This window comes from Vigna unguiculata, chromosome 2 (genome assembly GCF_004118075.2).
Source record: "Vigna unguiculata cultivar IT97K-499-35 chromosome 2, ASM411807v1, whole genome shotgun sequence".
In the NCBI taxonomy this organism is placed as follows: domain Eukaryota; kingdom Viridiplantae; phylum Streptophyta; class Magnoliopsida; order Fabales; family Fabaceae; genus Vigna; species Vigna unguiculata.
The window spans coordinates 27,505,547-27,533,512 of record NC_040280.1 but is presented as its reverse complement, the minus strand read 5'-3'; the positions used below and the strand labels follow the sequence as shown (position 1 = coordinate 27,533,512).

The following is a 27,966-nucleotide window of genomic DNA, read 5'->3' as shown; positions in this document are numbered from 1 at the left end:
GTAATATTAAAATAATAAGATATATCAAAATAAAATTCATTAATAAAATTTGCAAAATATAAAATTGATGACATTATACATAAGTTAAAAAAAAATTTTTTCAAAGGGTAAAATTGTAAATGACACTTTTATAAAACGAAAGCTCTAGCCCGTCGAGTAAGTGCAATTCCCGGTGGTGCCGAGTCGAGTCCCGTAGAAGGACGAGAACACGACACTGGAAAGAGGAGGGAAATACTGTTCCTCAATGCTGCTTCTTAAGCCCTAACAACAAATTCTAAACTCTCTAACTCATAGTTACTGCAAATTCTTCTTTCTTTAACTCCTTCAATTCCCCTCAGTTTTGTTTAAAATCACTCTCTCCCAATTGCAAGAGTGAGGGGTCTGCTCTAGGTTGCTGGCAGAACCTTTGGATTAGCGTTACTTCATTGAACCCTAGAGATAGAATCGTAGCATACGCGTCTTAGACTCGTTTCTCTCTCGCAAAATTGAACTAGGGTTCAAATCTTTTCTTATTTCCCTCTCCCTTCTACAGTACCAAAATGAGCCCTGTTCAGAATTTCGAACAACATTCTCGTCACCTCGTGGAGCCCGACATCCGTATGCTTTCTCTCTTGCTGCAACAATCATTATTTATCATTTTGTGTGCTATATTTACTGTTTGATTGCGGATTGAAATGAAAAAAGAAAGTTACGTGATGGCGGAAACTTAGACACTGGATGCTTTCACTCTCTGTTTTCGACTGTGGTTTTATTTCTTCTTATTTTCATGTTTTCTTGCAGTAGGGAAATGTATTCGAGCATGCATGTGTTGTATCGTAATTTAAGTGCTTTCAATTTTCTCTTCTGATATTTGGAGTTCATTTTCCCTTCTACAGTACCAAAATGGATTGGACTGAGCCGTTTTCTTTTATTGGCAGTTAAATGCCTTCAGTTTTTTTGTTTTGTCATTTGGTGCTTATTTTCATATTCTCTTGCAGTAGGAAAAAAGATTCGACTATGTCTGTGCCATATTTCATATTTTGGCCTTTAAGGACTTTCAGTTTTTGTCGTTTTGGCATCTGGAGCTTATGATGTTCTCTTGCAGTAGGAAGGGATTCAACCATGCCTCACGCCTCTGTTGTATTGGCATCTAATTGTTTTCTGTTGTCATCGATTTGATATTTGACACTTCTTTTCGTATTTTCTTGCAGTAGGAAAATGGATTCAATTCAACTATGCCTGTGTTGTACTGGCCTTTAAATACATCCATTTTTTCTTGTCTTGACATGTTGCACTTATTTTCATTTTCTGCTGCTATAGGAAAATGCATTCCAATATGCCTGTTGTACTGGCAATTAAGCCCTCTCAGTTTTTGTTGTTGGCATTTGGTGCTTACTTTCACGTTCTTTTGCAGTAGGAAATGGATTCAACTATACCTGTGTTTATTGGGATTTAAGTGCTTCCAGATTATTGTAGTTTTGACATTTAGCCCTTTCTTTTTCTTAAAAAATGTTTTTTCCTGGTTGAAAACAGCTATTCCATCGAGGCTGCAGATGGTGATGGAGGTTAGGGACAGTCTAGAGATTGCGCACACAGCTGAGTACTTGAATTTTCTGAAGTGCTACTTCAGGGCATTCTCGGCGATACTGCTACAAATTACGAAGCCACAGTTTGTGGACAATCCAGAGCACAAGCTTCGGAATATTGTAGTTGAGATATTGAATAGACTTCCACACAGTGAAGTTCTCCGCCCCTTTGTTCAGGACCTCTTGAAGGTTGCTATGCAAGTGCTTACCACTGATAATGAGGAGAATGGCCTAATTTGTATTCGTATAATCTTTGACCTTTTGAGGAACTTTAGGCCAACTCTAGAGAATGAGGTCCAGCCGTTTCTGGACTTTGTCTGCAAGATTTACCAAAATTTTAAACTGACTGTTAGCCATTTCTTTGATAACATGGCAATGACTGGGGAAGATGTCAAGCCCATGGAGACTTCACTATCTGATCAAGGTATAAACACCACCACTGCAACTGGTTCACAGCTTAATCCAAGTACACGCTCATTCAAGATAGTTACGGAGAGTCCGCTGGTGGTGATGTTTCTGTTTCAATTATACAGTCGTCTTGTGCAAGCCAATATTCCTCAATTATTGCCATTGATGGTTGCTGCTATATCAGTTCCTGGCCCAGAAAGGGTTCCTCCTCATTTGAAAACTCATTTCATTGAGCTCAAGGGTGCGCAGGTTAAGGTAGGTGTTTATGGTAATAATGAAGGCTGGGTAAATTTTTTTCCCTAGATTTTATTAATAATTATATTAGTAAGTTGAAATTTTAGTATTTGTAGTACTTAGAGGAATAGCACAACATATTTCAGTATAGCTTATGAGATATGTGATGACCGTCACCAACTACTTTTGGATTTTGAATTTTCAACACCTATCACATAACATGGCATAAATTGGCAATCGTAGGGAAGTAAAGCTGGTGTTTTACTTGCTCTCTGCTTTAATTTTTTTTTTTCACTAATAATTAAAAAAGTGCCACCTTGTTTTCACCGTGTTCCGTGTTTTACAAACTCCTGGGAATGAAATGGTGAAGACAACCCTTTTTTTTGTCATTTCCTTCTAAACTAAAACAATGTGTCATTTTTGTAGTTATCAGTGAAAACATATTAATTGCATCAGAAAACAATGACCTCAAATATTTCCATTTATTGAAGGCATGGTAGAACATGTATGACAAACTCTAAAGACTACATTTTCAAATGAAATAACCACAGTTGTTTCCTTAAATATCTAGCTGTTGTGTCATCCTTTTTTTGGTACCCTCTCAATTTTAATCTGCAGAATAGTTAAATTTTATTATTTACAAGTTAGGCAAGTGAAGTTATTGAAGAAAATTCTTTTACTCATAATTTTGCTGCTATTACCTTTTGCATCTCTTTTGTCCCTTGTTAATTTTGGAAGTCCTTTAAGATTTTCAACAATAGTGATTATGAGAAAAAGTGAGGTGAAAGACACACCTTGAGGATGGTTAATTTTGGCATTTGGTTCACCTGTGGGTGTGTATATATGTATGTATGTGTGTGTGTGTGTGTGTATATATATATATATATATATATATATATATATATATATATATATTCTATTTTATCATAGTTATTTTGGGGTGAACAATTGAGAATGAAAAGCCACGTTCATTGACTAATCCTTCTCCTGATGTAATATAATTATACACTCACTAGTTTATTTTTTTGTTATTGCAGACGGTTTCCTTTTTAACTTATTTATTGAAGAGCTATGCTGATTATATAAGGCCACATGAAGAAAGTATATGTAAAAGCATTGTAAATTTGCTTGTAACATGCTCTGATTCTGTATCCATTAGAAAGGTGATACTGATGTTACTCTTGTTTTTTTATTTTTTATTTTTTATTTCTCTGTTTCATTGATTTAAAGACAAAAATGTTGGATGCAGGAGCTATTGATATCTCTGAAACATGTCCTTGGAACAGATTTCAGGAGAGGTTTATTTCCTCTTATAGATACTCTACTGGAAGAAAGGTAACATGATGATGACCTATTCTGAGATCTTGATGCAGATACACTTTAGATGGAGTCCAAATAGGGGACTCCTGTCAGTACTATTTTACATGAAATATAAATAACTTTTAAGTGTCGAGTGGCTGTTAAGTTATGCCTACTATATTAGCTTAAATGTGACTTAAAAACTAATGTCATTATTATCCTGTCAAATTACATATTTATCCAGAGAACCTTTTGATGATTCTGTTTTCCTTTTTGAGGAAGTCAAAGTACAAACTAGATGGTCTTAAATTTTTCTGGAAATACACTTGTGTATTTGTTGAGTAAATAAGGATTAAACTGTATAAGCTGTACTTGCATCAGATAGTTATCTGTCAATTGTATTGAGAGTCATAATTTGTGTAGTTTATTATCCATGTTCCTGTAGCCTCTCAGATAATAGTTCTTAATTTGTGTTTCCAATATTAGATGTTTGAGATCCTAGATCAAAGTATAACTTTTGTGTTATGGGGAGAGGGTCTAAATGGATAAATCCATGTTTGTCAGGAAGTAGAATATTTTTAGAGGGAACTAGGAAGTACATCATGTGTCAGGATTAATCTGAACATCTATAGAACTCTGTTGAATGTTCTCTAATGTTGTAGATAATTCAAACTTTTAGGGTTCTAGTTGGGACTGGAAGGGCATGCTTTGAGACATTGAGACCCTTGGCTTATAGTCTTTTGGCAGAGATTGTACATCATGTTCGGCAAGATCTTTCCTTATCACAGGTATGATATTTTCTTCCACGTTATTCAACTGAACATATGTTGGAAACTAAAAATTAAAGTTGACCAGCAGTATAGAAGGGAGGAGTAATTCAGCAAGCCAATATAATGTGGAGAATTTGGAACATTTATGTGTTTTTATGAAGAATAAAATAGAGAAGGTTTTTTGCTTCTGTGTAGTGAATGTGAATTTGTTGCGTTTAATTGGACAGGATGAATGTTTTCACGGATAATGTTTTATTGTTTTGAATGGAATAAAGTAGTGTTATGAGCGTTTTTGTGATGGTTAGGTAATGGCTATTTCAATGGGGGTCTCTGTTGGATATTGAGAAAGATTCAAAGCCTGGCCTTGTTGAATTGTTTTTTCTTTATAGGGTTTAGGATTTGAGTTTGAGTTTCATTTTTGATCATAACATCTGTTGGTCCAATTTTCCTTTATTCTACTCTTTAATTAAATTTCTCCTCATATATAGCTAATGTTTCACTAAGAAAGGGATGTACACTCCAATAGTGGGAATAATTAACAATTAATTTAGGGAAAAACAAGAAAGGAATATCAATTAGTTTAAAAATACAAAGAAGGTTTCTACATTTAATTTTAAACAAAAGAAAACAAGCAGGTGGATTTCTGGGGTTCTATAATGAAAAGCCGTGTCTCCTTGGAGTTCAATACATAGTTATTTTTTATACATTTGTTCCCTAATTTACACGGAATACTTCTGAACTACATATAAATGATTGTTCTATTATTTTTATAGTCTATAGAATTTGTGAGAAATTGTTTCTGCAAATATTTTTAACTGACTAGGTTTCTGCTAGACATGATCTTTTGCTAATTTGAATTCTCTATGGTTGCAGCTGTCGCGAATTATTTACTTATTCTCAAGTAATATGCATGATGCTTCTTTATCACTGAGCATCCACACCACTTGTGCTCGCTTGATGTTGAACCTGGTGCTTATCCTTTCTCTTAATAATATAGTTAATTTTATTCTCTGGTTTGATTTTCCAATTTCTGTCTTGATCTACTATTAGATCCAAGGGCTTTTGTAGAAGTACTACTATTAGGTGTGATGTTTATATTGAACTATTAAAACATAGGGTGCTGCCTTCTTTAACTTAGGAGTTCAGGGCCTGACTAACTGTTTCTCATGTAGTCTTGGTGTTTGGTTGTATTATCATTTTTATTTTTCGCCATGTTTTTTTTATTCTACTCTCTGGACTATTTATTTTTTTCTATATCTTGTAATTTCTTCTTATATAATACCTTCGTATGCTTGCTTCTAGAGTGTTTTTCTCTTAAAGTTATTATTTATCCATCATTACTTCTAACATGACATACAAATTTTGATCTCTATTTCTGTCTTCTCCTTTGCTCAAAATTAGGATTTTCTATCCGATTAAATTCTTGAAATCTTCTTTTCTTTATATTTGGTATAGGTGGAACCAATTTTTGAGAAAGGGGTTGATCAGCAATCAACAGATGAAGCAAGGATTCTATTGGTCTGCTGCTTGATACTTGCTACAATTTGCAATTTTGTATTGTACTTCATTCACTTATCGCATTGACGTTAATTGTGTTGTTTTGTAGGGCCGCATTCTGGATGCTTTTGTTGGGAAATTCAGTACTTTCAAACGGACGATTCCCCAGGTTACTTGAGTCAATTTATGATTCCATGTCATGTCTAACTATTGCCTCATTATAATTGTGCATAATTATAATGAGTTGGGTTACCACTTGAGCCCTTTTGCTCAGGTGGTTGATCAGTAATCTCTAATTTGCCTCACAATGTTTACAGTTAATTGCATTTTACTTTTCTTAATTTGAATCTGTGGGTAATTGTTACTGCATATCTTCATAATCTTTTAGTAATATGATTTGCTGCTATTTTTTTATAGCTTTTGGAGGAAGGTGAGGAAGGAAAGGATCGAGCTACCTTGAGATCAAAGCTTGAACTACCTGTGCAGGTTATCAAAAAAGTTCTGTTTGTGATTTTGTTTCAGGCTATATAATGGTACTAAGATGTTTATCTTCACATTTGGAATGGTCATGATTTGCATTGTTTTGAGCTATGTTTGCATTTTTTTGGAAATAAACAAAGAAATATTACTCACTTGTAGAGAAAGGAAATAAATTTTGATGGTTAAATGTTATCCGTCTTGAATTACTTTTGAAATAAAGGAGAGACTTCTTATTCTTTTTTTTCAATTATAAGTGAATATTGGGGATTTAAATGAAGAGCTCATTCTTGTTTGTAAGAGCTGAGGACATGATGCTTAGAATATACCCTCAGATCTCTAATCTTGGGGGATATTTTACAAACAACATCAATTAAGCATTTCCATTTTTTCATGCTAGGCGGGGTTGGCTGCTTGTATCATACAAGTAAATCCTCAATTTTGTGCTAAAGATTTTATTTTTGGTCTCCTATTGGAATATTTTCAATTTAATGAACCTTCTTTACTGTTACTTCTATAGATATTCTCCATCTTGGGATCACAAAACTCTTTTATGTTATACAACAATTGTGCATGTGGTCTAAACATATAGGGAAGTGGGGAGGATGGAGAAGTCAATAAATCATAATGTGAAACTAGGAGGAAGTGAACACATGTTTGGTTATTTTCTCAATTGGGAATGAGGTTATTTTTTCTAATTGATTAGAGACATTCTGACAGTAAGTTGAACATTTTGGTACATGAGCACATGCTATTGTTGTATTGCATGAACAATTGATGTTAGAATTACTACTGACTACCGAGTCCGTCGAGCCCCCTGAACCTTGTGAATAATGGGCCCAATTTTGAAACATATTTATGATCATTAAATATTGAGTCCAGTTCGGAAACCCACAGTCTGCAAACTTACTATTTTCCCTAATTTCGTAAAACCTATCCTACCTAACTCCCTCATTACAAATCTCACCTCACTCTCATCTTATTCCTCTGTGTGTGACTCAGACTGTGACAACACATGTATGCACCCACGACCATGATGCAACTGCCTTTCTTCCCTTGTGCCATGGCCATGGAACCATTGCTTCTCTCTCGCATTGCTCCTCATGCTACTATCTCTTACCTCCCTCATGCCATGACCTCACTAGTGCTATTGCCTCCCTTTGCTGTTGCCTTCCACCACTGTCTCTGACATCACATGACTCCTGCCATTTCTTTGTACTGTTGTTGCCTCTGTTGATATGTATGGTGTTGTTTATTAATTGTTAAAACTTATTGTGTATGAGATTTGACTTCCTCAAATAGATTTGGTCCTCCATTGCTGTTGATTTTTTCTATTATTGCGCCTGCAAACTGGTCTGTTATCCACAGGCTTTTGTGGAACATATGGGTTGTATAATTGATTATCTGTCCTCTTAGAGATTTGGTGAATATGTCAAGCAATTGTTCATTGGAGTTTACAAATCTTGTAGTGCTGTATCTAGACTCCAGCTTTTCTCTTGTGAAATGACAATACATAATTGTTTTAGTTACGGTTTGATTAATATATGTTGAGTTGAAATACTACTACTATTGATGTTGTTTTTAATGATGGTTAGATCAACATATGTCTTTGGCTCTGTGTGATTTTGTCCTTTTTTTTTGCAGGCAGTTTTGGCTTTGCAGGTTCCTGTAGAGCATTCGAAGGAAGTAAATGATTGCAAACATTTGATAAAAACCTTAGTGATGGGTAATTTGTATCCTTAAACCTTCTGTTGCACATAAGGGTGATCATGGTTTGGGCTGAATGAGGATTGACAAAATGAATTCCAATGTGTTTAATTGTAACTGGGATGGATTAGATCTTTGCTGTTGAATTTTTTCAACTTATCTGACCTAAATCAACTTGATTAAATGGTTGGAATCTGATCAAGTCGTTGGATTGTCATATATACTCTTTTATTCTATTTATTTATTATGTTCTAGTTATTAAAATGAAATATTATAGAAAATAAACAGTGATAAAATTCGGTGTTATACACACATGCCCGTGACGTACACACACATACACACACACACACATATATATATATATATATATATATATATATATATCTTAATTTTTATAACCATTAATAATAAATCCAAATAAAATAGAAAAAATAAAACTAAGATTGCGCCTTCATTGGATGAAATTGAATGATCTTCTACCCAATTTGGTTGTCGGTCCTGTCAAGCTCTTTTTGATCCATTTTAATTTGAATATTCAAATGAACCTGTGTTTCTCTAGTTTGGATTGGTTTTTGTCAGATTTACTGATTGAATTTGGTCTGTTGTCAACCCTACTATTGCTTTTGACACCTTATTTTATGTCTGATAAACGTATGCATTTTTATTATATGTTTACACTTTTAATACTTTTTTTGCAACTTTCAGGAATGAAGACCATAATATGGAGCATCACCCATGCACATTCCCCTAGGCCTCAGGTAATGAAAATAATTTCTGCTTGTGGATTTTTTCCCGTCACTTAACACATGTATTATTTCTCAAATATGAATTTTCCCTTTCCATGGATCATTACAGACTCTTGTCTCACCATCTTCCAATCTATCACCGCCTCAAGCATTAAGGGGCATGAGAGAAGATGAGGTACTGTAGATAGGCTTAACTTAAACATATGTGTTTTTAGGTTTAATGGCAAAGTTGACTTAAGGTTCTTGTGTAGGTATGCAAAGCTTCTGGTGTTTTAAAAAGTGGTGTTCATTGCTTAGCTCTTTTCAAGGAGAAGGATGAGGAGAGGGAAATGATGCATCTCTTCTCACAAATTTTGGCCATCATGGAACCTCGAGATCTGATGGATATGTTCTCTCTGTGTATGCCCGAGCTTTTTGATTGCATGATCTCCAATAATCAACTTGTCCATATATTCTCTACCCTTCTATCAGCCCCAAAAGTGTACCGGCCATTTGCAGATGTGCTTGTTAATTTTCTTGTGAGCGGCAAACTTGATGCCTTGAAGCAACCAGATTCACCTGCTGCAAAATTGGTTTTGCATCTCTTTCGATTTATATTTGGTGCTGTTACCAAAGCCCCAGCTGATTTTGAACGGATTTTGCAGCCTCATGCTCCTGTTATAATGGAATTTTGCATGAAAAATGCTACTGAAGTAGAAAAACCTCTTGGCTACATGCAGTTGCTTCGTACAATGTTCAAGGCACTTTCAGGGTGCAAATATGAACTTTTGCTCCGTGACTTGGTGCCCATGTTGCAGCCCTGCCTCAATATGCTGCTTGCTATGTTGGAAGGGCCAACTGCAGAAGACATGAGAGATCTTTTATTGGAGCTCTGCTTGACCTTACCCGCACGTTTAAGCTCTCTTTTACCGTACCTTTCTCGTCTTATGAAGCCTTTGGTATTATGTCTCAAGGGAAGTGATGAATTAGTGAGTCTTGGTTTAAGAACCCTTGAGTTTTGGGTTGATAGTTTAAATCCTGATTTTCTTGAACCCATTATGGCTAGTGTTATGTCGGAGGTGATTCTTGCCTTGTGGTCTCACTTAAGACCAGCTCCCTATCCCTGGGGTGCAAAAGCATTGCAGCTTCTTGGCAAATTAGGAGGCCGAAACAGACGATTTCTCAAAGAGCCTCTTGCACTTGAATGTAAGGAGAATCCTGAGCATGGGCTTCGCCTGATTTTGACATTTGAGCCTGCAACTCCATTCTTGGTGCCACTTGATCGATGCATAAATCTTGCTGTGGAAGCTGTAATGAACAAAAATTGTGGCATGGATGCTTTCTATCGGAAGCAAGCTCTAAAATTTCTTCGGGTGTGCCTGTCATCTCAGCTCAATTTGCCTGGAAGTGTTGCTGATGATGGATCTACGTCGAAGCAACTATCCGCATTGTTAGTTTCTACAGTTGATCAAACATCGCGGAGGTCTGAGTTAATGGATGTCAAGGTTAGTTTGTTATTAAGTACACTTAATATTGTGTAAAAATATGTGCTGACACTTTTGATAGATTTGTGTGACTAAATAACTCAGTTTACTGTATTCCTCTCTTACATGATGGTCTAATTAAATTATAAAAACTCTGCTACTGTTGATTGCTTTTGTTTTTTTTTTTTCTCCATCACATTATACTTATGTGGTTTCCTTTAGGTACTGTGTACTTAAATTGGTCTCTTATCTTTCCCAATATATACCGAGAGTACTTACATAAATTAGATGGGTCTATATGTAGTATAATGTTTCTGCAATAATATGTAATTGGTCTTTTATCCTTTCCAATATTTTACTGAGTACTTGTATAAGTTAGGTGGGTCTATACTGTGGCATATGATGTCAGCAAAAATATGACACTTCATTTTCAGGCTGACTTAGGTGTAAAGACAAAGACCCAACTTATGGCTGAGAAGTCTGTTTTTAAAATTCTTTTGATGACTGTCATTGCTGCCAATGGTGAGACAGATCTCACAGATCCCACCGATGATTTTGTTGTCAATATATGTCGCCATTTTGCAGTAATATTTCACATCGATTCTTCATCCAGCAATGTATCAGTAGCAGCACTTGGGGGTTCATCACTCTCAAATAACGTTCATGTTGGTTCTAGGCTAAAAAGCAATGCTTGTTCAAATTTGAAGGAGCTGGACCCCCTAATATTCTTGGATGCTTTAGTTGAAGTACTGGCAGATGAAAACAGGCTTCATGCCAAAGCTGCTCTTGGGGCTTTAAATGTGTTTGCGGAAACACTTGTATTTCTTGCTCGTTCAAAACATACCGATTTCATAATGTCCAGAGGGCCAGGTACACCTATGATCGTCTCTAGTCCATCAATGAATCCTGTATATTCTCCACCCCCTAGTGTTCGTGTACCTGTATTTGAACAACTATTGCCTCGTCTTCTGCACTGTTGCTATGGGCTTACATGGCAAGCTCAAATGGGTGGCGTCATGGGACTTGGTGCTTTGGTTGGAAAGGTCACCGTTGAGACTCTTTGCCTTTTTCAAGTAAGAATTGTGCGTGGTCTAATATATGTTCTTAAAAAGCTTCCCATATATGCTAGCAAGGAGCAGGAAGAGACAAGTCAAGTGCTTACTCAAGTTCTTCGAGTGGTAAATAATGTTGATGAAGCTAACAGTGAGGCACGAAAGCAGAGTTTTCAAGGGGTTGTTGATTTTCTTGCTCAAGAACTATTCAACCAGAATGCATCTATCACTGTGAGAAAGAATGTACAATCATGCCTGGCACTTTTAGCTAGCAGGACTGGTAGTGAGGTGTCAGAATTACTAGAGCCACTATATCAGCCTTTTCTCCAGCCTCTTATTGTGCGATCACTCAAGTTGAAGACTGTTGATCAACAGGTACATGTTTTTTGCTGATGGTGGTTTATTTGATCTTTCTTTAGCTTTTATCTTTTTACTAGTTTATTATATCTTGTGTAGGTTGGAACAGTTACAGCATTGAATTTCTGTCTAGCATTGAGGCCACCTCTTCTCAAGTTGACACCGGAGTTAGTTAACTTCCTGCAAGAAGCCTTGCAAATAGCAGAATCTGATGACAATGCCTGGGTTGCTAAGTTTATCAACCCTAAAGTGATGACATCATTGACTAAACTTCGTACTGCTTGCATTGAGCTTCTTTGTACAACAATGGCATGGGCTGATTTTAAAACTCAAAACCACTCTGAGTTGCGTGCCAAGATTATTTCAATGTTTTTCAAGTCTTTAACCTGTCGAACTCCAGAAATTGTTGTTGTTGCAAAAGAGGGTCTGCGGCAGGTACAGTTAACTTTTATGATATATAACTTACACTTCTTCATTTGCTTGATTGTAACACATGTACAAATATATCCCTATTGATATGTCAACACCTGTAATTTGATAGAATATTTGAACTCTTCATGCATATGATCCATGATCATTTATGTCAATCATAATTATCAACCCCATATAGTGGAGCAGCCATACCCCAAAATGCTATAATTGGATAATGAATCCCTGGACGAATGCTATACTGAATATTTTCAATTCAAGTTAAATAATTTATGCAACACCAGTACACAAGCTAAAAAGTACAAATTATGGTGAGAATTTAAGAATTTTTGTCTATTCCCTATTTTCCTTATTCTCATGAATCTATGGGATCATAGATCATTAAGATTCACCAGAATTAAAGAGATTTTCTTTTGCCAATTCTAGGAATAGATAACTCACCTTTTACAAATCTGATGTTTCTCTTCTTTCCCTTATCCATTCATCCACATTCCTGCCTTCCTCCTCCTTACGTTGGTTAGGGGCTCAACATATGAAGCGCAGAGGCAGCTGCTGTGTGAAGGTCGCAGTTTCAGACATTTTTCTGACATCAACACCTACCCCACACTTGTTGACACTTTTGAAATCCTTCTAATTAATCTGACACTTCTAAACAACTTGCAAACTTGCCAACACTTCCATACGGATAGCAACACGTTAATATTTGAAAAAAAACTTTTTTAATCTTCAGAAAAGTCAGCTTAAAATGCCATATCATTTGCAGAAAGTTGTATTACTTTTTTTATTCAATGGTGCAAGACTACACTTTTTAAATCATTGGCATTACATAAGAACTAGGATTGTCAAGCCTAAGGTTCCATGTGACTGAGAATTATTGGAAACATCTGTGTGAATATTTGATTTAGTTTTGCATGCTATTAGTATTAGCACAGAATCATTTTTGAACCTCATTTACATCTTTGTCACCCTGTTTACCTAGGTTATTAATCAAAGGATGCCCAAAGAACTTCTACAAAGCAGCCTTAGGCCTATATTGGTGAATTTAGCACACACAAAAAACCTTAGTATGCCTCTTCTGCTTGGTCTTGCTCGCCTGCTTGAACTGTTATCGAACTGGTTTAATGTTACTTTGGGTGGAAAACTTCTAGAGCATCTCAAGAGGTGGTTAGAGCCTGAGAAGTTGGCACAAAGTCAGAAGTCGTGGAAGGCTGGTGAAGAACCAAAGATTGCTGCAGGTTTTACATCTATGGTTTAACCTATTTAATGCAAGTGTATCTAATTCAACTTCTAACAGATCATACTTGTGCTGATATGTCTTTTCTATTGTTGTAGCTATAATTGAGCTTTTTCATTTGCTTCCTCCCGCTGCCTCGAAGTTCCTTGATGAACTTGTAACATTGACAATTGATTTGGAAGGAGCTCTACCCCCAGGACAAGTATATAGCGAAATCAATAGTCCATATCGCCTTCCACTCACAAAGTTTTTAAATAGATATGCTTCCCTTGCAGTTGACTATTTTCTTGCTCGATTAAGTGAACCAAAGTATTTCAGGCGGTATGTTTTAGATTGCAGAACTTTAATTATATACGTCGTAAGATTGGATGCTTACGTTGTTTTTTTTTTTTACTGTAAATTTAGTTTCATGTATATAATTCGTTCAGAAGCTGGCCAACCATTAAGAGATGAACTTGCAAAATCACCACAAAAGATACTTGCAAGTGCATTCTCTGAATTTCTTCCCAAATCTGATGTGACAATGACTCCAGCTTCCACAAGTACACATACTACTTTATTAGGTGAAGAAAGTGTTGCACCGTCAAGTGATGCTTCTAATCCACCTGCTCCTCCACCCAGTGCAACATCTGATGCTTACTTTCAGGGACTAGCACTTATAAAAACACTGGTTAAATTAATCCCTGGTTGGTTACAAAGTAACCGTAGCGTGTTTGATACATTGGTACTTGTTTGGAAGTCACCTGCAAGAATATCCCGCTTGCAAAAGGAACAGGAGCTTAACCTAGTGCAAGTAAGTATAAAATGTTTTTAGTGTTGTATCATCATTATTGATTGTGGATTTTTTAATGATTTCTTGTTTCTATTATTCAACAATTGCATGAACTATTTCAATTTCATGGCATGTAAAGATATTTAGCAGTTTTAATTGTGTTATTGTTCTTTGCTTCTTATCTCATCAGATTTTGCCCTAAGTTAATTGTAATAGTGTAGAATAATAGGAGGATAGGCTCTGGATTTTCAATTCAGCATTGCAGATGCTGGTCATGCCAGTACCATTTGATTTTACAACATAACAGTTTGGAAAAGGGAATGATTAGTCATATTTATCCTTGAAAACTCATCCTCTTGATGCTATTTTCCGTCAATTAACTTGTCTGTTTCAGTCACTAACTTTCAATTTTTTTTTTTCTTAAGCCATTTATTAACCCTCGGCTTTGCCTTATGGTTTTACGCATATTGGAGAAGTTGCCACTTCATTGCAGTCTACTGTTGAATTAGCTTTTGCATATTAAACGTTTGCTGCCTTGACCATATTGTTTGTATTGATATATTGGTTTTTTTCTAGATACCTTCACTTTGGACTTCATGAGGAATATTTATAGATTCGTGGCATATCTTTTTGTTTCATCTCCCACCCCTCTCCAATTATGTTTTAGCATCACCAATGCAATGTCATCACCTAACATTTTAGCCTTACTACTTAGTATATTGAAGCTCATTTTTCCTTGCAAACAATCTGAGGCTACGTACATTTACACTTTCATTTTTTATTGTGTTCTACAACTACATGCCATTAGAGAATTAATGTGGATACGGCATGCGTTACTCCTTTCACATTATCACTATTAGTATTGTTGCTTTGTTTTCTGTTGTGAAATTAGTATTCATGGTATTTTAAAGTTGGCCGGAGGCTGATTTTTGATTGATTTTGTTTTTCTTTTCTCATGGTTTGTCTAATCTATCATTTTATTCTTTTAGATAGTTTTTTAACTGCACATTCATTAATTTGACTTGTCTTTTAAGTGGCTGGTTAACTTGTTTTCATGGTCATTATGGTATCGCAGGTTAAAGAAAGCAAATGGCTTGTCAAATGCTTTCTTAATTACTTGAGACATGACAAAAACGAAGTGAATGTTCTCTTTGATATACTTACCATATTCTTATTTCACAGTCGGATTGACTACACATTCTTGAAGGAGTTTTACATTATTGAGGTACTTGATAATCGGTTTTGAAATTTCTGTTAATATCTGGGTTCCTTTATGTATTTTGAATTTTTTTGGTGACTTTTAGGTTGCAGAAGGTTATCCTCCAGGCATGAAAAAGGCTCTTTTACTGCATTTTCTCAGCCTTTTCCAATCAAAACAACTTGGTCACGACCATTTGGTTACTGTGATGCAAATGCTTATTCTTCCTATGCTTGCACATGCCTTTCAAAATGGTCAAAGTTGGGAAGTTGTTGATCCTGGTATTATAAAGACAATTGTTGATAAACTTCTTGATCCTCCAGAGGAGGTATGACCTTATCATTTTTAATTTCTCATTTGGCCTTTTGTTGAAATCTTCATGATTCAGTTTTTGACATAGACGTATGATGTCTCACAATGCATAGTGTCCCTTTTCTGTAGGTTTCTGCTGAGTATGATGAGCCATTAAGAATAGAACTACTGCAGCTTGCCACCTTGCTTCTTAAATATCTTCAGAATGATCTTGTCCATCATAGGAAGGAACTGATAAAGTTTGGGTGGAATCATCTTAAGCGAGAAGACACAGCCAGCAAACAATGGGCATTTGTGAATGTTTGCCATTTCTTGGAGGCATATCAAGCCCCTGAAAAAATAATACTCCAGGTATGAAACATTGACTTCTTCTAAATGTTCCTTACTCATATAAGTATCTTGTAAACGTGAGCTGGTGGGAAACTGAAAGTAAATGAAAGAAAGTGGTGAAAAGTTCAAGAGAGCGGAGGGACAGATTTGAATTCGTATTGAGAGAATTATTGATCTGAAAAATATAATTGTCTCTACATGCACGGAACACCTATTTGTAGAGATGCTGAAAGGATTCCTGTAGCAAAGTTAGTTATAGATGTGAGGCTGTTACAATGCAATTTAATTAACATCTCTAAGAGTCTATTACAACCAAATGTAGTCAAAATCGAGATCTTAATCAGAATCAGAAAGGAAAGTATGGATAGTAAATAATTGTAGGACAGATTGTAAGATACTATAAAATTTATAAAATTCATATGTGCACGCACAAGATCATTGTATCTCACTCAAAACTGATAATTGAACATAAATTCAAAATGACAAATAAAAACAATACAATAAACATAAAACAGAAGTCAATAGGTGTAAACACCCCATCCTAGTTACATAACACTAACTCCTTCCTAGTTTACAAAACAGTAAACCAATAGCTCCATCTTATTTCCAAACAGCAATTATATCCTAGTTACAACACAAATCCTTATACAATAACATCATAGCAACCTTCAACTCCATCGTTTCTAGTTCCATGTCCTCCTCAACTTGGATAGGAACCAAGTTTTCATCCAAATCCAAGTTTTCCTCTTCCATGAACTACTCATCATCATACGAATTGGTTTTCTTGTTCACTTGTTAGCTAATCTTGAATTAACCTCCCAAAAACAACATTCACTGTGCTTTGCTTCAGCCTATTCCTTCTCTTTGTGAACCTAAACATATGCAATGATAAATATGGTAAGCAAGTAGTAGACTAACGATTCTATTCTAGAGATATACTTTAATTAATATTAACTTATCACCTCTGAAGAACTCCAATTATGCTCACTTCTTGAGAAGCTACATGTGAAGCTAAACAACATAAACTCATGCAAAATGAATTCAATTATTAGAAAGTGGACTTTAAGTCTAACTCGCAGATGAAACTATATGCCTAAGAAAAATCTCGCTAGGATAGGCTTTTTAACTATGTTTTTAATACCATGTTAGTAGTGAATTTTAAGCTTAACTCAATCCCACAAAACCAGCTTGTAAGATGAGGTGTTGGAAATCCCACATTAACTAGAGATATGGCAATTTCATAATATATAATTAGGGTGCAAACCTCATCTTACAAGCCGATTTTGTGGAGTTGAGTTAGACTTAAAATCTATTTCTTAACATCAATAAACAAAAGAAGCTCATGCACAATGAATTCAATAAACAATAAAAGCTCATGCAGAATGAACTCAAGAAACAACAGGATCTCATGCAGAATGAATTATTTTTTTACAAAAGTGAATACAACCAAGAACAAAAATTTATTTGGAGTGAATTACATGAATGGCAGATTTTTGGAGTTTTGAATGCTCATCACCTGATTTGCACCAATCTGTGTATGTCTTTAAACTAATTGAACTATGTTTTTAATACCATGTTAGTAGTGAATTTTAAGCTTAACTCAATCCCACAAAACCAGCTTGTAAGATGAGGTGTTGGAAATCCCACATTAACTAGAGATATGGCAATTTCATAATATATAATTAGGGTGCAAACCTCATCTTACAAGCCGATTTTGTGAAGTTGAGTTAGACTTAAAATCTATTTCTTAACATCAATAAACAAAAGAAGCTCATGCACAATGAATTCAATAAACAATAAAAGCTCATGCAGAATGAACTCAAGAAACAACAGGATCTCATGCAGAATGAATTATTTTTTTACAAAAGTGAATACAACCAAGAACAAAAATTTATTTGGAGTGAATTACATGAATGGCAGATTTTTGGAGTTTTGAATGCTCATCACCTGATTTGCACCAATCTGTGTATGTCTTTAAACTAATTGATCTAGTGGCCTAGGAGCAACCAAAATATTGAGACCAAATTGAATGAAATAAAGAAATGATAGGACTAAAATGGTAATTAATAAAAAAATAACGTTTATATCCATACCTTGACTCTGATTTGCAACTGCAGGTTTTTGTTGCACTTCTCAGGACTTGCCAACCGGAAAATAAAATGTTGGTCAAGCAAGCTCTTGACATTCTAATGCCAGCACTGCCACGACGTTTGCCCCTTGGTGATTCTCGAATGCCCATATGGATAAGATACACCAAGAAAATCCTTGTCGAAGAAGGTCATTCAATTCCCAATCTTATTCACATATTCCAACTTATTGTCCGGCATTCCGATCTCTTCTATAGCTGCAGAGCACAGTTTGTTCCTCAGATGGTGAATTCTCTTAGCCGGCTTGGATTGCCTTATAATACCACAGCAGAAAACCGAAGACTCGCCATTGAGCTTGCTGGATTAGTTGTTAACTGGGAGAGGCAAAGACAAAATGAGATGAAAGTTGTTACCGATTCTGATGCACCCAACCAGATCAATGATGTCTTTAATCCTAGCTCAGCTGATTCTAAGCGATCTGTGGATGGGTCTACATTTCCTGAAGATGCAACTAAGCGAGTGAAAGCTGAACCTGGCCTTCAATCCATGTGTGTCATGTCACCTGGTGGTCCTTCATCAATACCTAACATTGAAACCCCGGGATCTGGCAGTCAACCTGATGAAGAATTTAAACCAAATGCTGCAATGGAGGAAATGATTATCAACTTTCTTATCAGAGTGAGGCTTACTTCTAACCTGCTTTCTTATTGTATGGTGATGATGCAATTTGGCTAATTCAATGCAAGATAAGTTAACATCTTGGAAACACACTTTCCAATATTTGATGTTGTGATATTGAAATTGTGGTTGCTTTCCCTTATGATTATCATCTTTATGGATTAAAGGTTCAAAGGATAACTTATTAGTTTCTTAATATTGCAATATTCTCTTGCCTAATCACGGACACTTCTAAGTTGTAGCTGGCTGTGTATTGTACATAGTGTAGTACCTGCCCGCCATGAAGTTGTGTAGACACTGAATAATTTCAGCTGAGTTTTAATAATTTACTTTTATTTCTTTATTTAAGGCCATTACAACTTGGATACAATGATAATTAGATAGCTTTAAGATTTTATCATGTTTACTGTGACTTCTACTCATTTTTAAAATATTTATTCCAACATTCTCTCCTTTTATTAAAGATTTATGTAGTTTAGTTTAATTTTATGTTACTCTATAACTGTGACATCTACTGAATAAAATTTTACCAAATTTTTTGTGACCTGAGTTATATTTGTGCTTCTTAATCATAGTCATCTGTCCTTTGATGTCCAGAAATGACATGTATGTATATGAATGAAAGTGATTGACACAGAGTACTTTCATTCCAAGGCCAAAATAGGTTTGCTTGTTGAAAAGATTCTCAATGCATTCGAAACAACTCTTAAAACATTCTGTTTTTAATAAGGATGTTATTGATGATTACCTCTTATTTGTGTGATTAGGTTGCTCTGGTCATAGAACCAAAGGACAAAGAGGCAAGTGCCATGTACAAACAAGCTCTGGAGCTACTTTCACAAGCTTTGGAGGTGTGGCCGAATGCTAACGTAAAATTTAATTATTTGGAAAAGCTTCTGAGCAGTATACAGCCATCTCAAGCAAAGGATCCATCCACTGCACTGGCACAGGGTTTGGATGTTATGAACAAAGTGTTAGAGAAACAACCTCACTTGTTCATAAGAAATAACATTAATCAGATTTCTCAAGTGGGTCTAACATTATATTGTTTTTTTTTTGTTTCATTTCCTCTGATTCAGTTTTGATATTTATTGTATTTTTCTTCCAGATTCTTGAACCATGTTTCAAGCATAAGCTGTTAGATGCTGGCAAATCTTTTTGCTCACTGTTGAGGATGATTTTTGTTGCTTTTCCTCAAGAAGCAACTACCACACCTGCAGATGTTAAGTTATTGTACCAGAAGCTTGATGATTTGATACAGAAGCATGCTACCACTGTCACAGCTCCTCAAACAGCGAGTGATGATAATAATGCTAGTTCAATTAGTTTCTTATTGCTTGTCATAAAAACCTTGACAGAGGTACAAAGGAACTTTGTTGATCCTTTAATTTTGGTTCGCATTCTTCAACGGCTGCAACGAGATATGGGTTCAGCAGCAGGGCCTCATTTAAGACAAGTATGTTGGTTTTCCTTTTGAATTAATAATATTCTATTAAGTTTCAGGTATAGAATGGATTTCTGTATTAAAGTAGAAATCATTGTAAGAACAAACTCAATACTTAGAACTTAGTGGGAAAATATGCATCATGATAAATCGGTCTGCACATGCATGATTTAAATTGTTTTTTTTATCTAATTTTTTTAACCTCACTCGGTAAAAGCTTATGATAATGACTATAAACTTGCTAATTTTTATCCAGATTGAAGTAGTTGTGTTTGTGTCAGTTCCTCTATTTTTCTTTTGGATACATTGAAGTTTTATTTATTTATATTGTTAATATGCTGCTTGACAATTAAATTCCGTGGTGTAATGTAGCAAGACCTACTCTGCAGCCTTGATTTTTATTTGGTAAGGTGCTTTATAGACATGGTTATAAAACAAAGGTCGTTTGGACTTCTTTCTAGTATTAAATCAAATCTATCCAACCATTCTGGTGTGATTAACATATATTTTGTCTTGTTGATTGCGTTATTTGTTTTTTAAATCTATTAGAAGTTCGTGTGATCTGGTTTTATGTTTCATGTTTTGATAAATTTTCATACATTATAAGGGTCAGAGAACAGATCCAGATTCAGCAGTCACGTCTTCTCGTCAAGGTGCTGATGTTGGAGCAGTTATTTCAAATGTAAAATCAATTTTGAAACTTATCACTGATAGAGTGATGATTGTTTCTGAGTGCAAGCGGTCTGTGTCTCAAATATTGAATGCTTTACTCTCGGAGAAAGCAATTGATGCTAGTGTACTTCTTTGCATTCTTGATGTGGTTAAAGGGTGGATTGAAGATGACTTCTGTAAACAAGGAACTCCAATCACGCCAGGTTCCTTTCTCACCCCCAAGGAGATAGTTTCTTTTCTTCAAAAGCTGTCACAAGTTGACAAGCAAAATTTCACACCAGTTGCTCTAGAAGAGTGGGACAGGAAATATCTTGAACTTCTATATGGGATTTGTGCAGATTCAAATAAGTAAGTTATTCATCTTAAGTTTATCTGTGCTATGCTTGAAATGTATTCTGTCTTATTTTTTTAAATGATTTCCAGATACCCTTTACCTTTGCGTCAAGAGATTTTTCAGAAGGTGGAAAGGTTATATATGCTTGGTTTACGAGCCAAAGATCCGGAAGTTAGGATGAAATTTTTCTCTCTCTATCACGAGTCTCTTGGAAAAACTCTTTTTACCAGACTTCAATTTATCATCCAAATTCAAGACTGGGGGGCTTTGAGTGATGTCTTCTGGCTCAAGCAAGGCCTTGATCTTCTCCTGGCAATATTGGTTGAGGATAAACCTATTACACTAGCTCCAAATTCTGCCAGAGTTCAACCCCTTTTCGTTTCAGGTTCTATTATGGAATTGAGTGGGATGCCACATAAGGTTAATGATGTACTTGAAGGATCCGAGGATGCTCCTCTAACACTGGAGACCCTTGTGCATAAGCATGCCCAGTTTCTTAACAGCATGAGCAAACTCCAGGTTACTGAATGTTTAATCGCTTAAGTACTACTATAAAACTGAAAGAGGACTCACAGCTGTATATATAGGCATCGCTTACTGACTGCTATATAAAGACTTAAAGCTGTACTAAGTAGCTCACTAATAAATCTACATCTGTACAAAGAGACTTACTAGCTGTCCAAAGAGGTTTACATGTAATACTTATATAAACTTTATAAACTAACTTGTTTCTACTAACATACTGAATGTTTAATCACTTAAGTACTTCTTTACTCTCTTAATTAAAGTTGTACATTTAGAGTTTTATTGCTCTGGTTATTGTATTGCATCATGAAGTTTCATGATATGGTAGTGGCACAGTATTTCTTATGTGTAAAACTTCTTGTGTTTGTTAAAAACGTTAAAATGATTGAGAGTTTTTTTGGCCTTATACTTTGGATTTGTCAAATTGAGGACTACAGACCTATCACTGTTTTATGTCACACATTGTAAATTTGTAAGTATCTGATGTGCCTAGTTATTGGCAAATACTTCATAATCTCACACAATGATAAAATTTCTTCCAGGTGGTTGATCTATTAATTCCCTTGAGAGAGCTAGCCCACACAGATGCTAACGTTGCATACCATTTGTGGGTACTGGTATTTCCAATTGTCTGGGTTACATTGCATAAAGAAGAACAGGTAACACTTGCAAAACCAATGATTAATCTTTTGTCTAAAGATTACCACAAGAAGCAGCAAGCCAACAGACCAAATGTAGTACAAGCTCTATTAGAAGGGCTTCAGTTGAGCCATCCTCAACCCAGAATGCCAAGCGAGCTTATTAAATATATTGGAAAAACTTATAATGCATGGCACATTGCACTAGCTTTGTTGGAAAGTCATGTTATGTTGTTCCCTAATGATTCCAAATGCTCCGAGTCTCTGGCTGAGCTCTATCGTTTGCTCAATGAAGAGGATATGAGATGTGGGCTGTGGAAGAAGAGATCAGTCACTGCAGAAACCCGGGCTGGCCTTTCTCTTGTTCAGCATGGCTATTGGCATCGTGCCCAAAGTCTCTTCTATCAAGCCATGGTGAAGGCAACTCAAGGAACATATAATAACACTGTGCCTAAGGCTGAGATGTGTCTATGGGAAGAGCAGTGGTTATACTGTGCTAGTCAACTGAGTCAATGGGAAGCACTTGCAGACTTTGGTAAGAGTGTTGAGAATTACGAAATTCTGCTTGACAGTCTTTGGAAATTGCCTGACTGGACATATATGAAGGAGCATGTCATTCCCAAAGCTCAAGTGGAAGAAACTCCAAAGCTTCGTCTAATTCAAGCATACTTTGCTCTTCATGATAAAAATACAAATGGTGTGGGGGATGCTGAGAATATGGTAGGTAAAGCTGTTGATCTTGCTCTAGAACAATGGTGGCAGCTGCCTGAAATGTCTGTTCATTCCAGAATTCCTCTTCTGCAGCAATTCCAACAAATAGTTGAAGTTCAAGAGTCAGCTAGGATTCTAATAGATATTTCCAATGGAAATAAACTCTCAGGAAATTCGGTGGTTGGTGTGCAAGGGAACCTTTATGCTGATCTGAAGGACATCCTTGAGACATGGAGACTTAGAACCCCAAATGAATGGGATAATATGTCTGTTTGGTATGATTTGCTTCAGTGGAGGAATGAAATGTACAACTCTGTCATTGATGCTTTCAAAGATTTTGGTGCCACAAATTCAGCACTTCATCATCTAGGTTACCGTGACAAAGCCTGGACTGTAAACAGGCTTGCTCACATTGCTCGTAAGCAAGGCCTTTTTGATGTCTGTGTCACCATACTTGAAAAATTATACGGCCATTCAACTATGGAAGTGCAGGTAGGATATCTGGTCATCTGTAGTGAGGATTATCTGATTTTTTTCATTATCTGTACATTTTTAATTATGAGCCTAACCATTGGGGGTCGCTTTACATTTTGTTCTGATCATTTTGACATAAAAACCATCTGGCAAGTTCAGTTTTTTTTATTAATCTGTATGTTATTTGTACATAATAGGAGTTCTTAATAATTATATATGTACAGCATTAACATACCTTTTTTTATTTTCACAGTACGTTTTATTTGACTGTATTGAACTCTGAAATTTGAGAACTTGTGTAGATTTTATCTGATATGCTCTTTGTCAAGTATTTACAGGAAGCGTTTGTTAAGATTACCGAACAAGCAAAGGCATACCTAGAAAGTAAGGGAGAACTTACAAGTGGTATTAATCTGATCAACAGCACTAATCTAGAGTATTTTCCTGCAAAGCATAAGGCTGAAATTTTCCGTCTGAAAGGGGATTTCTTGTTAAAATTGAATGATTCCGAGTCTACTAATGTTGCTTATTCAAATGCCATTAGTCTTTTCAAAAACTTGCCTAAAGGATGGATAAGCTGGGGAGACTACTGTGATATGGTAATTAGTATCTGTTTTTCACGTTATTTTCTATGACTGATCTAGTATTAACTAAGTTTTGTACTGTCTGTCATCTACTTCAAATAGGCTTACAGAGAAACTCATGAAGAGATTTGGTTGGAATATGCTGTCAGCTGCTTTTTGCAAGGTATAAAATTTGGTGTGTCCAATTCAAGAAGCCATCTTGCTCGTGTGCTTTATCTTCTTAGCTTTGATACTTCTAATGAGCCTGTTGGAAGGGCATTTGATAAGTACTATGAACAAATACCACATTGGGTTTGGCTCTCTTGGATTCCACAGCTCTTACTCTCTCTTCAGAGGACCGAAGCTCCTCACTGTAAACTTGTTCTTATGAAGATTGCAACGTTGTATCCTCAGGTGAGTGTTTCCATAATTGCATTTGTTTATTGCACATTATGTTGATCCTAAATTATTACAAGTTTCTTCTCCTGAATTTCAGGCTCTGTATTATTGGTTACGTACATACTTACTGGAACGACGTGATGTGGCGAATAAATCTGAACTTGGTAGGATTGCAATGGCTCAACAAAGAACACAACAGAGTGTTTCTGGTACTAGTACTGGTTCTCTTGGTGGGTTGGCTGATGGAAATGCAAGAGTACAGGGTCCAGGAGGGAGTAACTTGCCATCTGATATTCAAGCTCACCAAGGCTCCCAGCCTGCAAGTGGAATTGGATCTCATGATGGTGGAAACTCACACGGGCAAGAACCTGAAAGGTCTACAAGTGTAGAAAGCAACATGCACAATGGAAATGACCAACCTTTGCAGCAAGGTTCTGCAAACCTCAATGAAGGTAGTCAAAACACTTTAAGACGTGCTGCTGGTGCTTTAGGTTTTGTGGCTTCAGCTGCGAGTGCTTTTGATGCTGCAAAAGATATAATGGAGGCACTTAGGGGCAAGCATGCTAATTTGGCTAGTGAACTCGAGGTCATCATCTTCCACACTTTTTAAGTTGTTTTTCTTCGTTTAAAGTCTATGCTATTCAACCTCACCATCTTCATTCACCCTTTCTTCCTGTTGCATGCGTAAAACCATTGCTGCTAGCACTTAGGAATAGCGATGAGATAATTATACACATTTATTGAATGGAGCTATTAATCAATGTAGCAAAGTAAACATAAAGGAGTACACCATGGACAAAGCCACATGAAAAAGGACAGTAGATAATTTTTATATACTTGGATTTGTAGCAAAATTGTCTACTTGTTTGGTACTTCCTGGAAGCTCGTCTTTCATGTTTATGTGGATTGAACTAGCACAGGAGTTAAAACGATTTTTATACAACTATGTTGTGAATTGTGCCATTGTATCTGAAAATAAAATCTGCATTACATGTTGCGTAAACTAGATGTTACTTGGATTATTATAACAAAATCTTTATTTCACAGATCTTGCTAACTGAAATTGGTTCAAGGTTTGTCACTCTTCCTGAAGAGAGACTTCTGGCAGTGGTTAATGCTTTGCTTCATCGCTGCTATAAATATCCAACAGCTACAACCGCTGAAGTTCCTCAGTCTCTCAAGAAAGAACTCTCTGGTGTTTGTAGAGCTTGCTTTTCTGCTGACGCTGTGAATAAGCATGTTGATTTTGTGAGGGAGTACAAACAGGATTTCGAACGAGATCTTGATCCAGAAAGCACTGCCACTTTTCCATCTACCCTCTCTCAATTGACTGAGCGGTTGAAACACTGGAAAAATGTTCTTCAAAGCAATGTTGAGGATCGGTTTCCAGCAGTATTAAAGCTGGAAGAAGAAAGCAAGGTATTGCGGGACTTCCATGTCATTGATGTTGAAGTTCCAGGGCAATATTTCACTGATCAGGTAACTGATTCTGAATTGTTTATTTCCAAAAAGTTGCCAAAGTTTGAATTTTTGTCGCACTACAATATATTACAGAATTGATATTTCATTAAACTAACCCCGAGTTTACCCCGGGGAGTGTTTGGTGCATCCCATACTGATTCCTATTTATTCTGTTCCAGGAAATTGCACCAGATCATACTGTTAAGTTGGATAGGGTTGCGGCAGATATTCCAATTGTGCGGAGGCATGGTAGCAGTTTTCGCCGTTTGACACTAATTGGTTCTGATGGCTCCCAACGTCATTTTATTGTTCAGACATCTTTGACTCCCAATGCTAGAAGTGATGAGCGCATATTGCAGCTTTTCCGTGTGATGAACCAAATGTTTGAGAAGCACAAGGAATCAAGACGCCGTCACATATGCATTCACACACCCATAATTATTCCTGTTTGGTCTCAGGTTAAATTAATTTTCCTAGTTCATTATTGTATCTTTTCACTAATTTTTAGATTGATGGAACCATGGTCTTGATTGCAACCAAGAAAGACTATCAACTCAAGACAACAATTGAAACTTTTACCTGCCTAAAGTATCCTCTAATTTTACATGAATTTTTGTATGGACAGGTTCGCATGGTGGAAGATGATTTGATGTATAGTACTTTCCTTGAGGTCTATGAGAATCATTGTGCAAGGAATGACCGTGAGGCAGATCTTCCAATAACCTATTTCAAGGAGCAGTTGAACCAAGCTATCTCCGGCCAAATCTCACCAGAAGCTGTTGTTGATCTTCGTCTGCAAGCCTATAATGAGATAACGAAAAATCTTGTTAATGACAACATTTTTTCACAGTATATGTATAAAACACTACCGAGTGGCAACCATAGTTGGGCTTTCAAGAAGCAATTTGCCGTCCAGTTAGCCCTTTCAAGTTTCATGTCTTTTATGCTACAAATTGGTGGGAGGTCTCCGAATAAGATTTTGTTTGCAAAGAACACTGGAAAAATATTCCAAACTGATTTTCATCCTGCATATGATGCAAATGGGTTGATTGAGTTTAACGAACCAGTCCCATTTAGACTGACAAGGAATATGCAAGCCTTCTTCTCCCATGGCGTGGAAGGCCTAATCGTATCTTCAATGTGTGCAGCTGCGCAGGCTGTGGCTTCACCTAAGGTAAGAACTGAGCGTTCATACATAAACTTGAATTCTCTTCAATATTTTGATGTTACTTCAATGCAATACTTCCAAATTGATCTGTTAAATTATTGGTATTACAGCAAAGTCAGCACCTGTGGCATCATCTAGCTATGTTTTTCCGCGATGAGCTACTGTCTTGGTCTTGGAGAAGGCCCCTTGGGATGCCCATGGCCTCTATGGCTGCAGGTGGTACCATGAGCCCAGTTGACTTCAAGCAAAAAGTTATCACAAATGTGGAACATGTTATTACGAGGGTTAAGGGAATCGCTCCTCAAAATTTTTCTGAAGAGGTAGCAAGCAACTAAACAAAATTGCGTTCTCTTCTGAGTGTTCTGAAATTACTTTTCCTTTCATTTAATTTAGTTAGAAATTCCACTACAATTGATGTTCTGGAACGTAGTATTTAAAATACTTTTTGAGAATTTTTAACTATATCTATCCCAAGTTTCTACCTATTTAGTGTTATTTTATGCTGCCTGCTATTTTAATTTATAGTATTTACGTTTTTTTTTATGTAGGAGGAGAATGTTATGGATCCACCACAACCTGTGCAGAGGGGTGTTACTGAATTGGTTGAAGCTGCCTTGAACCCTAGGAACTTGTGCATGATGGATCCAACGTGGCATCCCTGGTTTTAAGTTCTGATGGTAGTCTTCTTTTCTTGAAAAGTAACAGCACTGTAAATATGTGTACATATTCCAGATTTGTAGAGCTGTGATAGCTATTATGTTGAATCCAATTGTTAAATGACTATATATTAGGTCTCATTTTTCTTCTGCTATAGGTTAGAGCTATACACAGTAGAGTATTAGTTACAGGAGCATGATGAGGTACCCACATGTATAATTAAGTGGTCATTGATTTGTAGAAGACATTTGTATACATCTGTGAATCATTGAGTAAATGACTGTTTAAAATGTGTTCAGAATTAA

The 27,966-nt window shown here is 36.1% G+C and overlaps 1 protein-coding gene across 2 annotated transcripts; it reads left to right on the top strand.

Annotated features, from left to right (window-relative positions):
- Nucleotides 1-174: 174 nt before the first annotated feature.
- Nucleotides 175-27,966, top strand: LOC114173054 (transformation/transcription domain-associated protein). Of its 2 annotated transcripts, none has more exons than XM_028057258.1 (35): nucleotides 175-597; nucleotides 1,513-2,228; nucleotides 3,245-3,370; nucleotides 3,457-3,542; nucleotides 4,186-4,294; nucleotides 5,150-5,245; nucleotides 5,732-5,794; nucleotides 5,883-5,942; nucleotides 6,191-6,259; nucleotides 7,895-7,976; nucleotides 8,663-8,715; nucleotides 8,813-8,878; nucleotides 8,955-10,187; nucleotides 10,601-11,593; nucleotides 11,675-12,010; nucleotides 12,984-13,239; nucleotides 13,337-13,559; nucleotides 13,644-14,031; nucleotides 15,086-15,235; nucleotides 15,315-15,536; nucleotides 15,650-15,871; nucleotides 17,968-18,615; nucleotides 19,383-19,643; nucleotides 19,724-20,071; nucleotides 20,667-21,079; nucleotides 21,155-21,584; nucleotides 22,133-23,431; nucleotides 23,743-24,012; nucleotides 24,100-24,390; nucleotides 24,473-24,961; nucleotides 25,423-25,854; nucleotides 26,016-26,294; nucleotides 26,462-27,010; nucleotides 27,115-27,324; nucleotides 27,553-27,966. In XM_028057258.1, the coding sequence occupies exons 1-35, from the start codon at nucleotides 540-542 to the stop codon at nucleotides 27,670-27,672; spliced, it is 11,646 nt and encodes a 3,881-aa protein (XP_027913059.1). In that variant the 5' UTR covers nucleotides 175-539; the 3' UTR covers nucleotides 27,673-27,966. The 2 variants fall into 2 exon arrangements, with proteins under 2 accessions (XP_027913059.1, XP_027913060.1); XM_028057259.1 differs by having other exon boundaries at nucleotides 23,752-24,012; nucleotides 27,553-27,951.

What these genes read in the sequence shown, in the direction of transcription:
- LOC114173054 (XM_028057258.1), top strand. Translation starts at nt 540, where the DNA reads ATGAGCCCTGTTCAGAATTTCGAACAACATTCTCGTCACCTCGTGGAG. An exon ending in CAGGGCCTCATTTAAGACAA is followed by an intron (nt 20,072 to 20,666) that starts GTATGTTGGTTT and finishes ATACATTATAAG; the next exon opens with GGTCAGAGAACAGATCCAGA. An exon ending in ACAGCATGAGCAAACTCCAG is followed by an intron (nt 21,585 to 22,132) that starts GTTACTGAATGT and finishes AATTTCTTCCAG; the next exon opens with GTGGTTGATCTATTAATTCC.